Source organism: Polypterus senegalus, chromosome 11 (assembly GCF_016835505.1).
Source record: "Polypterus senegalus isolate Bchr_013 chromosome 11, ASM1683550v1, whole genome shotgun sequence".
NCBI lineage: Eukaryota > Metazoa > Chordata > Cladistia > Polypteriformes > Polypteridae > Polypterus > Polypterus senegalus.
The window spans coordinates 15,094,267-15,109,838 of record NC_053164.1 but is presented as its reverse complement, the minus strand read 5'-3'; the positions used below and the strand labels follow the sequence as shown (position 1 = coordinate 15,109,838).

At 43.7% G+C, this 15,572-nt stretch overlaps 1 protein-coding gene across 1 annotated transcript in view; it reads left to right on the top strand.

The window, feature by feature from the left end:
* The window catches only part of bmp16 (bone morphogenetic protein 16), a 77,252-nt gene extending 65,600 nt beyond the window's left edge, over window positions 1–11,652 (top strand). Inside the window, exon 3 of the mRNA XM_039768065.1 lies at window positions 10,217–11,652. Coding sequence (XP_039623999.1) covers window positions 10,217–11,148 — 932 coding nt within the window. The 3' untranslated portion in view covers window positions 11,149–11,652. The remainder of the gene's footprint in view (window positions 1–10,216) is intronic.
* Window positions 11,653–15,572: the final 3,920 nt, after the last annotated feature.

Here is a 15,572-nt window from a genome sequence, read left to right as displayed (position 1 = left end):
AGGACTTTGGAAGAGAGGACTAAAGATAAATAGGAAGAAGAAGACTGAATAGTTGATATTTATTTATGATCAGAATTCAGAAGTTAGCCTTCAGGGAGAGCTATTGAAAAGAGTGGAAACATTTTAATATCTGTGATCAGTGGTAGCACAAGATGGTGAATTAGATGCAGAGATAACCCACAGAGTGCAGTGTGGATGGAACAATTGGAAGACGGTATCAGGAGTATTGTGTGTTTGAAGAATTGAGGCGACGGTTGAAGGTAAGGTTTATGAAGACAGTGGTGAGACCAGCAATAATGTGTGGAGCTGAGACATGGGCAATTAAAGAGGCACAGTAGAAGAAGTTTGTAGCGGTTTGCGAAACACTCAGGTTCTCACTGTCTTTAAATGGTAACGAACCCTCTGAAAATATTTACAGTCCTGGAAAAAGATATTTGGAGGAGTTCAAATATCTCAGGGTCTTGTTCACAAGTGAGGGAAGAATGGAGCGTGAGATCGACAAAAGGATCGGTGTGGCGTCCACAGTGATGCGGACTCCGCATCGGTCTATCGTGGTAAGGCAAAGCTCTCAATTTACCAGTCGATCTGCGGTTCCTAACCTCACCTATGGTCATGAGCTGTGAGTAGTGACTGAAACAACGAGATCGCGAATACAAGCGGCTGAAATGAGTTTCCTCCACAGGGTGTCTGGGCTTTCCCTTAAAGATAGGGTGAGAAGCTCAGTCATCCGGTAGGGGCTCAGAGTAGAGCCGCTGCTCCTCCACATCGAGAGGAGTCAGATGAGGTGCCTCGGGCATCTGATCAGGATGCCTCCTGGACGCCTCCCTGGTGACGTGTTCCGGGCATGTCTGACTGGGAAGAGGCCCTCGGGAAAGACCCAGGACATGCTGGAGGGACTATGTCTCTCGGCTGGCCTGGGAATGCCTCTGGATTCTCCTAGAAGAGCTGGAAGAAGTGGCCAGGGAGAGGGAAGTCTGGGCATCTCTGCTCAAGCTGCTACACCCGCGACCTAACCCAGGATAAGCGAAAGAGGATGGATGAATGGATGGATGGAAGGAAAAACTCTTTGCGGTAGGTAATAAAGAAGGCCCTTGAAGTGCATTCACCGGTTAACAGACGAAAAGATGTGGAGGAATACTCCCCTTTAGCTTCCCGTAACATGGATAGAAAATACAGTCCTACCACCAGAGTCCAGAAGATACATTATCTTCTTAGATGCGTCTCTTCACAAAGAGCATCGGTGGACTGGATTTGGGAAACAGAACCCACCGCCGTCCCTAAATCTAGTGGCTGCGCACAGTCCTTCTCCGCTGTGAATGTCCAGTTAATAAAAAAGGGTCAGGTGCTGCTGAAGATGAAATCGATCAAAAATGAACACGTCAAAAGGTCCCACCACATCCTTCTCTTCCAGTTTTATGTGTACAGAGCCTACAGACATCAAACTACAAATCCCACAAGCCCCTCTGCATCCATACATACCTGTTTAAAGTCACAGACCCCGTATTTACAAACAGGAACCTGCACGACCAGTGTTGTTATTAACATTCAATAAGCAGGACATACCTATAAACAGATGAAACCCTCTACAAAGAGGCAACCCAATGTCATTGTCGGGGGTTAAAGAAATGAATGAAGAAGACCCTGGACATGAAACAATTATAGTATCTGGGTGAAGGAACAGAGCAAACCAAATGTTCATCCAACCATATCCAAGATACAAGGCAAAAGTCTGAACCAAAAAATGTTGAACTAAACAAAAAGTTTGGTGTAGTTTTAGGTGGCGCGGTGGGTAGTGCTGCTGCCTCGCAGTTAGGAGACCCGGGTTCGCTTGCCAGGTCCTCCCTGCGTGAAGTTTGCATGTTCTCCCCGTGTCTGAGTGGGTTTCCTCCCACAATCCAAAGACATGCAGGTTAGGTGGATTGGCGATCCTAAATTGTCCCTAGTGTGTGCTTGGTGTGTGTGTGCCCTGCAGTGGGTTTGTTCCCTGCCTTGCTCCCTGTGTTGGCTGGGATTGGCTCCAGCGAACCCCCGTGACCCTGTAGTTAGGATATAGCAGGTTGGAAGATGGATGGATGGATAGTTTTAGGTGTAATGCATAGACTTGGGTAAACCAGGAAAACTAAAGGTCTGAGTGTTTGCTGCGTTCACCTGCTCTCGGACAGATGATAAATCCGAGTTGTCGAGTCAGAAATATCACGTAAATGCACAATAAACTCAGAATTACAATTTGGACAATTCAGACAAGGCAAAGCTTTCCAGAACTGTCCCAGATTTGACACAACACTGAGCTGTCAGTTACTGGTTTAAAATAAAACATATAACCTGGTGTGGAAAGCAAGTCCCCGGACACAGACAGACAGACACGAGAATGTCCAAAACACACATGTTTAATTATACACAGCACCACAATGCCTTGTTACCAACAGTCCCGTCTCTTAATCTCTCTCTCTCACCCTTCATCACCTCCACACACTCCTCACAAGCTCCATCTCCTTCCTCCCAACTCCGGCTCCCATGGAGCCCTGCGGGAGGCTGAGGCACCACTCCAACCCAGGGGGGCGGCCATCCAGTGTCCAGGGGGAGGTATTACACCGTCCAGGGCTGCTCCCCCTGAATACTGTATATAGTGAAGGGGCGTCCACACTGGTCAGCCTAAAATACTGTATATTTAGATGTAAGTAATACACATGTCATATGTACAGAAAAAAGGCATTTATCTTTAGTTATTTTTATTTATGTATTTATTTTTTTGCAGACCAACTCACAAATCAACAGTGACCTCACATTTTTCTGAATAGTCCGACTGGAAGCCCATGTGAATGCACTTAAGTTGGAAGGTGAAATGCCGCAAGTCGGAGGTCCAAATAGTCTAAGAACATGTGAATGCAGCATTTGTTTTGCCTAAATTGTCTGAGTTGTAATTCTGAGTTCATCGGGCATTCACGTGGTATTTCCAACTCAACAACTCGGATTTACCAGGTGAACGCAGCATTTATACCCCTGGACCTGTGATGCCATGCTATTTATGCCCCTTGATGTCAGCCCTAACAACCACACAGCAACTGACAACACTAAAGTACTAAAACGAAAAAAAAAAAAATTTGGCCGTGAGCAACAGTAGGCTTTGCAGCCTAGGAACCAACTATACTATGAGGTGTGATCAAAAAGTATGGTGAATGTTGATGCAGAGCGTCCACCCAAGAGCGACGCAAAACAATTCAATGCAGGTTCTGACAGATCCATCCTAGAGCCGAGTTTGTGAGAAGTTGTTTGATACTATCGGTCGTTTGTGAGCCACTGTTGAGTTCAAGTGTGTTACAATGACAGAATGTACTGTCGTCGTCTTCTTCTTCTTTCGGCTGTTCACATTTAGGGATCACCACAGCAGATCATCCATCTCCATCTATCCCTGTGTTTTTCATCATTTTCTACCTTCATGGCCTCCCTCACTACATCCATAAACCTCCTGTTTTCCTCTTGCCTGGAGGTTTCATCCTCAACATCCTTTTCCTGATGTACCCCTCATCTCTACACTGCACATACCCAAACCATCTTCATCGAGCCTTTGTCACTTGGTCACCAAACTGTTGTACCTGTGTTGTCCCTCAAATATACTCATTCCTAATCCTTTCTGCCCTTGTTACTGTAATGGAGATGAACAATGTTTAAATTAAAAGGTAGCAGTGTGGATATAGTCGAAGCAATTTCTCTTTGATAATTTGAAAACTCAATGGATTGTTGATGTAAAGTGCTCTTGAAAAGTCATTCTTACCATTTCATACCCCAAATGTGTTTCCTTAAGCCCTTGCTCTCCAAAATATCTCTTCACTGTCTCTTCAGAGTCCACCTTCCTGCTCACACAGAACGTGTTTTGTTTAGACGCTGATCCTTCTCTTCTTCCCAATGTTTAACAGTTTTGTGAGATTACCATTGGCACGTCTGACATGGCACAACACTTCACTTGGTGGCATTGTAGTCCAGAAGAGCCAGATGTCTCCATTATGCTCAGCAGGACTGTTCAATGGCAGAGTTTGACTGGTTCCCAGGGGTTACCTATCACCATTATCATGGCTTTATAGTTAGATAAAATGGTTTGTGTTGATCGAGAAGCACTTATAATAATAATAATAATAATAGGAATAATAATAATAATTTATATAGCACTTTTAATATTAATAATAATAATCTTCTTCTTTCGGCTGTTTGCGTTAGGGGTTGCCACAGCCGATCATCTTCTTCCATATCTTCCTGTCCCTGTCATCGTCCTCTGTCATCCCCATCACCTGCATGTCTTTTCTCACCACATCCACAAACCTTCACTTTGGCCTTCCTCTTTTCCTCTTCCTTGGCAGCTCTATCCTTAGCATCCTTTTCCCAATATACCCAGCATCTCTCCTCTGCACATGTCCAAACCAACACCATCTCGCCTCTCTGACTTTGTTTTCCAACCGTCCAACCTGAGCTGACCCTCTAATGTCCTCATTTCTAATCCTGTTCATCCTCATCACACCCAATGCCATTCTTAGCATCTTTAACTCTGCCACCTCCAGCTCTGTCTCCTGCTTTCTGGTCACTGCCACCGTCTCCAGCCCATATAACATAGCTGGTCTCACTACCGTCCTGTAGACCTTCCCTGTCACTCTTGCTGATCCCCGTCAGTCACAAATCACTCCTGACACTCTTCTCCAACCACTCCACCCTGCCTGCACTCTCTTCTTCACCCTCTTCCACACTCCCCATTACTCTGTACTGTTGATCCCAAGTATTTAAACTCATCCACCTTCGCCAACTCTACTCCCTCATCCTCACCATTACACTGATCTCCCTCTCATTTACACACATGTATTCTGTCTTGGTGGTCCTACTGACCTTCATTCCTCTCCTCTCTAGGAATATCTCCACCTCTCCAGGGTCTCCTCAACCTGCTCCCTACTGTCGCTACAGATCACAATGTCATCAGCAAACATTATAGTCCACGTTGACTCCTGTCTAATCTTGTCTGTCAGCCTGTCCATCACCATTGCAAAGGGCTCAGAGCCGATCCCTGATGTCATTCCACCTCCATCACTCCTACCACAGACCTCACCACTGTCAAACTTCCCTTGTACATAATAATAATACATTTTATTTATTTGTAGGCATCTTTCCACACATTTAAGGACAGCGAACAAAAGATAAAACACACATTATAAACAAATCTAAAAATAAAAAAAAATTAAATCAGAGTAATTAAAATCAAAGAGAAAAAGCAGTCTTAAACAGATGAGTTTTAAGTTTAGATTTGAATAATGAAAATGATTCAATATTTCTAAGCTCAGATGGCAGTGAGTTCCAGAGCTGGGGAGCAGAGCAATAACAGCATTTATTTCTATAGCACATTTTCATACAAACAGTAGCTCAAAGTGCTTTACATAATAAAGAATAGAAAAATAAACGACACAATAAGAAAAGAAAATAAGTCAACATTAATTAACAGTCCCCTCTGGGCATTCAACCTAACATAAATGAAACAGTCCTCTTTGGATTTAGGGAAGGACGGAAGGACTTGATGATGATGGTCACGTAGACTTTTGCCTTTTAATCTATCCATCATTGTTGGAGCATCAGGATGCTTTGAGTAGGTGGTGGTGGCGCAGACCACCACAAAGAAACCGGAAAAAGAAACAGAAGAGAGAGTAGGGGTCAGTACGGATTTTAGAGCCACCATGAGTAATTATTATGAGGAAATTGAACATACAGAGTATCAGGATTAAGTTAAAGTGAAGTTATAAAAGGCCATGTTAAAGTAATGTGCTTTCAGCAGTGTTTTAAAGTGTTTCACTGTATCAGCCTGGTGAATTCCTATTGGCAGGCTATTTCAGATTTTAGTTGCATAGCAGCAGAAGGCTGCCCGCCGCCCGCCTCACCACTTCTTTTAAGTTTTGCTCTTGGAATTCTAAGGAGACACTCATTTGAGGATCTGAGGTTACGATTTGGAATATAAGGTGTCAGACATTCCGATATATAAGATGGGGTGAGATTATTTTAGGCTTTGTAAAACATTAGCAGTATTTTAAAGTCAATCCTGAATGACACAGGTAACCAGTGTAGTGACATCAAAACTGGTGAGATGTGCTCGGATTTTCTTTTCCTAGTTAGGATTCTGGCAGCTGCATTCTGCACTCATTGTAAATGATTTATGTCTTTTTTGGGTAGTCGTGAGAGGAGTGCGTTACAGTAATCTAGTCGACTGAAAACAAACACGTGAACTAATTTCTCAGCATCTTTCAGTGATATAAGAGGTTTAACTTTACTTATGTTTCTTAAGTGAAAAAATGCTGTCCCAGTGATCTGATTAATATGTGATTTAAAATTCAGGTTACAGTCAACAATCACCCCTAAGCTTTTTACCTCCGTCTTGACTTTTAATCCTAATGTATCCAGTTTATTTCTAATAACCTCATTGTATCCATTATTGCTAATCACTAAGATTTCAGTTTTCTCTTTATTTAAGTTGAGAAAGTTACTATTCATCCATTCTGAGATACAAGTCAGACATTGTGTTAGTGAATCAATAGAATCAGGGTCATCAGGTGCTATTGATAAGTACAGCTGTGTGTCATCAGCATAGCTGTGGTAGCTCACGTTGTGCCCTGAGATAATCTGACCTAACGGAAGCATGTAGATTGAGAAGAGCAGCAGACTCAGGATAGAGCCTTGTGGAACACCATATTGGATATCATGTGTCTTCGAGTTGTAATTACCACAACTAACAAAGAATTTTCTCTCTGTCAGGTAGGATTCAAACCAATTTAAGACACTGCCAGAGAGGCCCACCCATTGACTAAGGCGATTTCTAAGAATATTGTGATCAATGGTGTCAAATGCAGCACTCAGATCTAAGAGGATGAGAACAGATAAATGGCCTCTGTCTGCATTTACCTACAAGTCATTTACTACTTTAACGAGTGCAGTTTCTGTGCTGTGATTTGTTCTAAAACCCGACTGAAATTTATCAAGAATAGCAGGTTTATTGAGGTGGTCATTTAACTGCATAATGGCTGCCTTCTCTAGAACTTTACTTAAGAAAGGCAGGTTAGAGATGGGTCTAAAATTGTCAAGAGCTGAGGGGTCAAGATTATGTTTCTTAAGTAGGGGTTTAACTACAGCAGTCTTAAGACAGTCTGGGAAGACCCCCGTATCTAATGACGAATTTACTATGTCCAGAACATTATCAATTAGCACGCCTGATACTTCTTTGAAAAACCTTGTTGGTATAGAGCAACTGAATGCCTTTTGTGGTAAGATGTACAAAAGGAATGGTCAAGTGGATGGAGGAAGAGGATCTGAGGGTGCGGGAGGGAATGGCAACATGGAGGAGGTTGGACAAATATGGAGGGGTGAGGTTATAGATAGCCTTAACATGTTGACAGGAGAATTTTGAAGTCAATATGGAACTTAACTGGAATCCAGTGAAGCTGCTGCAAAACGGGAGTGATATGGTGAATAGAGGGGGTTCTAGTAATGATGTGGGCGGGCAGCTGAATTGTGGACCAGTTGAAGCTTATAAAGAGATTTGCAAGAAAGACCAAAGAAAAAAGAATTGCAAAAATCCAGACGAGAAGTGACCAGGCTGTGAACGAGGATAGCAGTGGTGTGGGGAGTGAGGGAGGGAGAGGCGAATACGATTAACGTTACACAAGTCGAAATATGGAAACCGGGAAATGTTACTGATGTGGGACTGAAAAGATAAAGTACTGTCAAGGATAACACCCAGACTCTTAACCTGTGGGGAACAGAGAAACAGAGGAATTAACAATAACAAAGGAAAAATTACCAGATTTGGATAATGCTGATTTTGTGCCAATGAGGAAAACCGAAGTTTTGTCTCTTTTCTCACTAAGTGCTGTACATAAAGAGTGGGGAGCCACTATTGTGTAGCATCCACTTGGATGATGTGACAGCAGCCATTAGTGTGCCAGAACGCTCACCACACATTAGCTGTTAGGTGGTGAAGAGAGCCAATTCGAGACAGAGAATAATTAGGGGGGGCAGAATGACCAGGTCGTGGTGGACAATTTAGCCTGGACACCGACATATGCCCTACACTTTATGAAGGATGGCAAGTCAAGTTGTGGAGCATGCACTGGTACAGTGTGTTCCCACACCCACTACATGTCAAAACAGCTCGGGATCCCAGTTGGCAACACCCCAGGCAGACACGTGGTCCAATCCCACCCGCCAGAAAGGACCCTCTATCTACCACAGCCAGGTGTTAATGTGGGCAACCTCTTGGCCTGGTCCAGCCACTTGGGTCCTCAACAATGAGGATCTTACGAGCCGGATCTCCCTCGGGGAAACGAGGCTGTAGTGCCGTAACTGATGCTCCCTCACAATGCAGGTAATGTGCCTCATTCGGGACTCCATGAGCAATCGCTCATTCGACACAAAGTCAAACCAACGGTACCCAAGGGTTTTCCGGAGAGACACAGTACCAAAGGAGTCCAGTCTTCATCTCAGGTCACTAGATAGTGTCCATGTCTCACAACCATATACAGTAGCAAGACAGGAAGCACCAGGACTCTAAAGACTTGGACTTTCGTCCTTTTGCATGGATATCAGAAGCGGCACACACCCCTTTCCAACGACCCCATGAAGCCCCCCCCACCCCCACATTCTCTCGCAATCGGTCTACTGACTTCATAGGAAGAGTCACCAGAGACATGAATGTAACAGTAAACATCTCAATAAGGTCGACACTCTCTCCACAGACAGACACACTGCTGATGGCCGTGCCCAAGAGGTCATTAAAGGCCTGGCTGCTGGTTTTTATCAGGACACTCGCAAGCCCCGCCACTCAGACTCCTCACTCAGTCTCTCAAGCACCCTGATCAGAGCCTCCATTGACTCCAAGAAGATAACAACATCATCAGCAAAGTCAAGATCAGTGAATCTTTCCTCACCAACAGATGCCCCACAGCCGTTGGACCCCACGACACTACCCAACACCCAGTCCATACAATCATTGAACAGAGTAGGAGCAGAACACACCACTGACGAACAGTAGAATCAACTGGGAAAGACGTAGAGGTTCTGCCTCCACTCTGCACAGCACTCACAGTACCAGTGAACAGGCCCGCCATGATATCCAGCAACCTCGAGGGGATCCCGCGAACCCTCAGGATGTCCCACAGGGCAGTTCGATCAACTGAGTCGAACGCCTTGTGAAAATCGACAAAGGCTGCAAAGAAACTCTGCCGATATTCGTGTTTGTGCTCCATGAGAACCCTCAGTGCCAGGACGCGGTCGATGGTAGACCTCTTAGGTGTAAGACCAGACTGTTCCAGTCGCTGGTAGGTGAGCAAGTGATCACGGGATTTTTAATAATCGCAGAAGAGACAGGACCTTGGTTGTACATCTCATCTGAAGGACGGCATCATTTTTACAGCATGGTGTCCCCATCACTACACTGAGGCATTGAAATCCATGTTCATGCCACCCAGTAAGTGTCCCCTGCAGGCCCCACCAACACCTCTTCCAGAACATCTTCAAGCTTTTCCCAGATGGTCTCCCATTCAAATCCTGGCCGGGCCCAAACATGCTTAGCTTCAGTGGGATGACCTCTTCTGAAGTCAAACAGCCGCAGAAGAGCTCTCCGTGTGTGGAGGATCCCGTTTGGCGCATTAAGAAGATTTGCTGCATAGCGTTAAGAAATTGCTTACATTTGAATTGTTTTTTGTTTTCTTTAATAGGCAACTTGGGGAAAGGTTCCTGGAATTGGAACTGTTTTGTTTGATAAAGACATCAATTTTCAGACAATCAGCAGCCTGGCATGACCAGGAAACAGCCCACCAGGTTGGCTTTGTAGCCAGCGAGCCCAAACTCCTCAAGGGTCCGGTGCTCTCATTTTCTGAGCACCACCTTATGAGGCATCTGTTAATTTCCTCTTTTCTCATTTTCGTAATCTCACTATTATTTTTCAAAAGTTGTCTGCCAAGCAGTTCCCCGTAAAGCCCCCTCCTGTCTCGACACTCTTTTTTATGTGGGCCATGAGGTAGGAGACCAATACACATTTCAACGTGATTTGTTTTTTTTCTGTTTTCAAAGTCATCCAAGTCCACTCGAAATTCCAGCGTCGATATGGGATTCCAAAGTTCTATTTTTGCAGTAGTTCTCAGGCCCCTGGCAGCTGTCACTTATTCTGATTTATGTCTGTTTTTCTTTTTTTCCCACACAGAGGCTCCTGTGGATTTCCATTCCAGCCAGCAGGACTCTGACCATTTCTACTTTGCCTTCAACGTTTCGTCAATTCCTCAGGATGAAGAGGTCACCTCCGCTGAACTCCGCTTCTACTGCAAAGGCAACAACGAACTTGAAAGCTCCAGGTTGCAAACTTTGAACTTGTATCACATCCCTGACCTCCAGTTTAAAAAGCAGCCCCTGCTCCTGGAGTCACGTCAAGCTGGCCTACTTTCGGGTGTAGACACGTGGCAGAGCTTTTCCATCAATGCGTCATTTTTCAACAAGCCTGACTGCCGAGAAACTATCTTGACATTCATGTTAGAGCTGAGGCCCAACGATGAGAGTCCACCCACCAAGAAAAGACTCAACCTTAGGGTCCGGAGGTCAGCTGAACAGGACGAATCTAGCTGGGCGCATGAGAGACCTCTGCTGGTGACCTATAGCCATGATGGCCGTGGGCAGCCGTTAGCACAAAGAGGTGTGAAAGGCTACCACCCAAAACATCAAGTTCTCCATCGTAAAAATGAGGGTCACAAAAGAAGCAAAGATGGACGAGAGAGGGGTAAGAGAACAAAAAGAAATGGCAGGAACAAAAAACTTAAAAAGATGGCAATGGCCCGGTGCAAGAGACACCCACTCTTTGTGGATTTCAAGCACGTCGGTTGGAATCAGTGGATTGTGGCTCCCACAGGGTATCATGCCTACTACTGTCATGGAGAATGCCGTTTCCCCTTGGCAGACCACATGAACTCTTCAAGTCATGCCATGGTCCAAACCCTAGTGAACTCAGTCAATGGGAAGGTGCCGCAGGCTTGCTGTGTGCCCACTGAGCTTAGCTCAATTGCCATGTTATATCTGGATCACCAGGACCGGGTGGTCCTTAAGAATTATCAGGACATGGTAGTGGAGGCGTGCGGCTGCCGGTGAAGACCCGGCAATGGCAATTGGAAGGGTGAAGGACATGTAGGGCAGCAAAGAACGGAGAAGCCGCCTACTCGGTGACACTTTAATCGGGCTGGGGTGCCTGAGAAATTAAGTGTTGCCACTCGCCAAAAGTATGTACGTGCCCAAAATGAGGTGGGTGACTGAAATCCCACTCTGCCATCGTTTAAATGAAGGTCTTGGTATCCAAGAAGAAAAACTGTCAAGAGTGCAAGTGTGTTCTGGTAACGTGTGCCATAAACGGTTACGTGGTCACTGGAATCTGAAGCGTTGAATCGGAGAGGCAGTTTCATCAAAGGGGGCTTTAAATAACTGAATACGTTGCCAGCAGATTTGTTTCTTTTCTATCAGCCTTAGGTACTGTATGGCTTCTTTGACACTACACCTTTAAAAATGTATCCCTCGACAAAGGCCTACTCTTCTTTGCTCTTCACAGTTGTCAATTATACTCTGCTGAAAGGAAATTATTAAAATTAGAATACATTTTTATTTTGTGCCCTGCCAAGTGTGTGTCCGTTCATCCATTTATAGTTGCATTCACATATAATGCAAATCGATCACCCTGTCTGTCTGTCTGTCTGACCGTATGCATGTCCACATGAAGCGACTCAGCTTCAGTGTGAAATGAAATGCCTTGATGCAGGGAAAAGGTTTGGGGCAACCGCCCATATACTTGAATAAGGCTGCAAAAAAGTGAAGATTGGTAGTACAGTAGCGTACAGAACTGAATTCACAGCGGGAAGGGGTCAGGCTTTTAAGGCAGGTAACCGGAAGTGACGTCAGCGGGCTCGGAACTGGAAGTGACAGACGTGGCGTCATCAGAGTGGGAAACAGGAAGTGATGTCATTGGGGTCGGAACTGGAAATGGTGTCATCAGAGCGGGAAACAGGACGTGACGTCATCGGGCCCAGGCAGAATTTCCAGTGTTTGGTCTGCAAAGATAAAAGAGAAAGGTTTATTGCCTGGCATGGAATTGCCTTCTTTTGATCCTTCTAGCTGCCTCCCATGTGCACGTGTGTGAAAAGAGGCTTTGGTGAAATCTGGCCCACTTATTCTTTGAGGAAATATTCAAGTAAAATGACACCATTTATTGGCCGACTAAAAAAGATTACAATATGCAAGCTTTTGAGGCAACTCAGGCCCCTTCTTCAGGCTTATAGGATCTTGTCATTTTACTCAACTTGTCACTACATTCATAGTGGCTAACACGGTACAACACCCTAGTCCTACAGGAAACTTTCAGAAAAGTTCCATTGTAATCGTGGAGCACAAAATTTTTACATTTCAAAATCTCACATTAAAAGTCATTGGCGAACTTTTCAACTCTCGGGTGATTTCAGTTATGAACTGGTGTACTGTTTTAAATTTACCTTAAGAGAGGTTGCTCAAGCATGTGTCTGTATATATAAAATATTATATATATACAGTATATATATATACAGTGGTGTGAAAAAGTATTTGCCCCCTTCCTGATTTCTTATTCTTTTGCATGTTTGTCACACAAAATGTTTCTGATCATCAAACACATTTAACCATTAGTCAAATATAACGCAAGTAAACACAAAATGCAGTTTTTAAATGATGGTTTTTATTATTTAGGGAGAAAAAATCCAAACCTACATGGCACTGTGTGAAAAAGTAATTGCCCCCTGAACCTAATAACCGGTTGGGCCACCCTTAGCAGCAATAACTGCAATCAAGCGTTTGCGATAACTTGCAATGGGTCTTTTACAGCGCTCTGGAGGAATTTTGGCCCACTCATCTTTGCAGAATTGTTGTAATTCAGCTTTATTTGAGGGTTTTCTAGCATGAACCGCCTTTTTAAGGTTTAGCCATAGCATCTCAATTGGATTCAGGTCAGGACTTTGACTAGGCCACTCCAAAGTCTTCATTTTGTTTTTCTTCAGCCATTCAGAGGTGGATTTGCTGGTGTTTTTTGGGTCATTGTCCTGTTGCAGCACCCAAGATCGCTTCAGCTTGAGTTGACGAACAGATGGCGGACATTCTCCTTCAGGTTTTTTGGTAGACAGTAGAATTCATGGTTCCATCTATCACAGCAAGCCTTCCAGGTCCTGAAGCAGCAAAACAACCCCAGACCATCACACTACCAACACCATATTTTACTGTTGGTATGATGTTCTTTTTCTGAAATGCTGTGTTCCTTTTACGCCAGATGTAACGGACATTTGCCTTCCAAAAAGTTCAACTTTTGTCTCATCAGTCCACAAGGTATTTTCCCAAAAGTCTTGGCAATCATTGAGATGTTTCTTAGCAAAATTGAGACGAGCCCTAATGTTCTTCTTGCTTAACAGTGGTTTGCGTCTTGGAAATCTGCCATGCAGGCCGTTTTTGCCCAGTCTTTTTTTATGGTGGAGTCGTGAACACTGACCTTAATTGAGGCAAGTGAGGCCTGCAGTTCTTTAGACGTTGTCCTGGGGTCTTTGTGACCTCTCAGATGAGTCGCTCTCGCTCTTGGGGTAATTTTGGTCGGCCGCCACTCCTGGGAAGGTTCACCACTGTTCCATGTTTTTGCCATTTGTGGATAATGGCTCTCACTGTGGTTCGCTGGAGTCCCAAAGCTTTAGAAATGGCTTTATAACCTTTACCAGACTGATAGATCTCAATTACTTCTGTTCTCATTTGTTCCTGAATTTCTTTGGATCTTGGCATGATGTCTAGCTTTTGAGGTGCTTTTGGTCTACTTCTCTGTGTCAGGCAGATCCTATTGAAGTGATTTCTGGATTGAAACAGGTGTGGCAGTAATCAGGCCTGGGGGTGGCTACGGAAATTGAACTCAGGTGTGATACACCACAGTTAGGTTATTTTTTAACAAGGGGGCAATTACTTTTTCACACAGGGCCATGTAGGTTTGGATTTTTTCTCCCTAAATAATAAAACCATCATTTAAAACTGCATTTTGTGTTTACTTGTGTTATATTTGACTAATGGTTAAATGTGTTTGATGATCAGAAACATTTTGTGTGACAAACATGCAAAAGAATAAGAAATCAGGAAGGGGGCAAATAGTTTTTCACACCACTCTATCTATCTATCTATCTATCTATCTATCTATCTATCTATCTATCTATCTATCTATCTTTTATACTGCCTTTCACTATCTATCTATCTATCTATCTATCTATCTATCTATCTATCTATCTATCTATCTATCTATCTATCTATCTATCTATCTATCTATCTATCTATTCTTAAGCCCCTATGTGTTTAGAATGTTTTCCTGCTTTGGGTAACAAAACCCTTTCTTTTGTCACTTCTCTAGTTCAAAGTAGTCAGATTACCTTTTTAAATAATAAAATACATTTTACTGAGGCAAAAATACCTGCGTTACATGAAAAAAAATTGATTTGCATTACTGTGTTATTTTTTTTTAATATCTCTGGGGCTTCGCAATGCTGCTTTTGCTTGTCAGCTGCACTGTCAGGTAAGCATGGCCTGCCTTAAAATGGTATTTTTAACAGTTGGAGGCATTCACATTATGTTGGCTTAAAATGAAAAGGACAAAGAGCTGCATAATAAAATGGGCTTACGCAGGGCCGGTTCATGAGGGGTGCGAAGGCGGAGAAGATGATAATGGAAAAAGGTGCTGTGATGGTCCGGATAGGCCTCATGCTCCCTTGCAGTTACTGAGATTCTTTTAGAACCGGAACTGTCAATAATTATAGACAGACATGAGCCGGGCAAATGAGGACATGCACTTACAGCAAAGGGTCAGTGCTCAGTGCTTTTATTTAAAGTGTTCACAAGCTCAGGGCATCAAAATCTTATTCTATAAATGAATAATGTATAAAACGGTGCGAAGATAGTTGTTTAAACAATATATAAATAAGTATCCTTTTTAACTCTTAAACTGCCGGAAACAACTATAGTCGCTTCCCAGTGCAATTTGCCAGCACGCCGGAGCTGATCAGTCCGTGCCGTACATTTGTTGAGTAGCCAGCTCATGACCACTAGCGCCCCCTAGCGATTTAGCCTCACTGTCCCTGGAATTCAGCTGCTGCACTACACTGGCCTGCAGTCATCAGCATTGGCCTCTGTGTGCTCGTGTGCAGCCAGTTGAAGGGCAGTTGGCTCGGTGATTTACTGAATTTCATCAATGGTGTCAGTTGCACCTTGTACACATAATAATTGATCGTTGCAGTAGTTTTTTTTTATAGTTTCTATAGTTCATTGGCAGTGTTTAAAATGATCAGTGTTGCAGTAATTGTGATGCTCTTTGCATGAAAAAAATGTGTTCCATTAAAATTTCACATTTTATTGGTGAATTGTGACATTTCCTTTAAAAGTGCAGCAAAAAAGTATTTGGCATCCAGGGGTGCATTAACTCCCCCAAGTATGTGGCAGGTTAAGGGTTAAAAAAATTAGGTTAAAACCCACGGTAGGGAACTGTT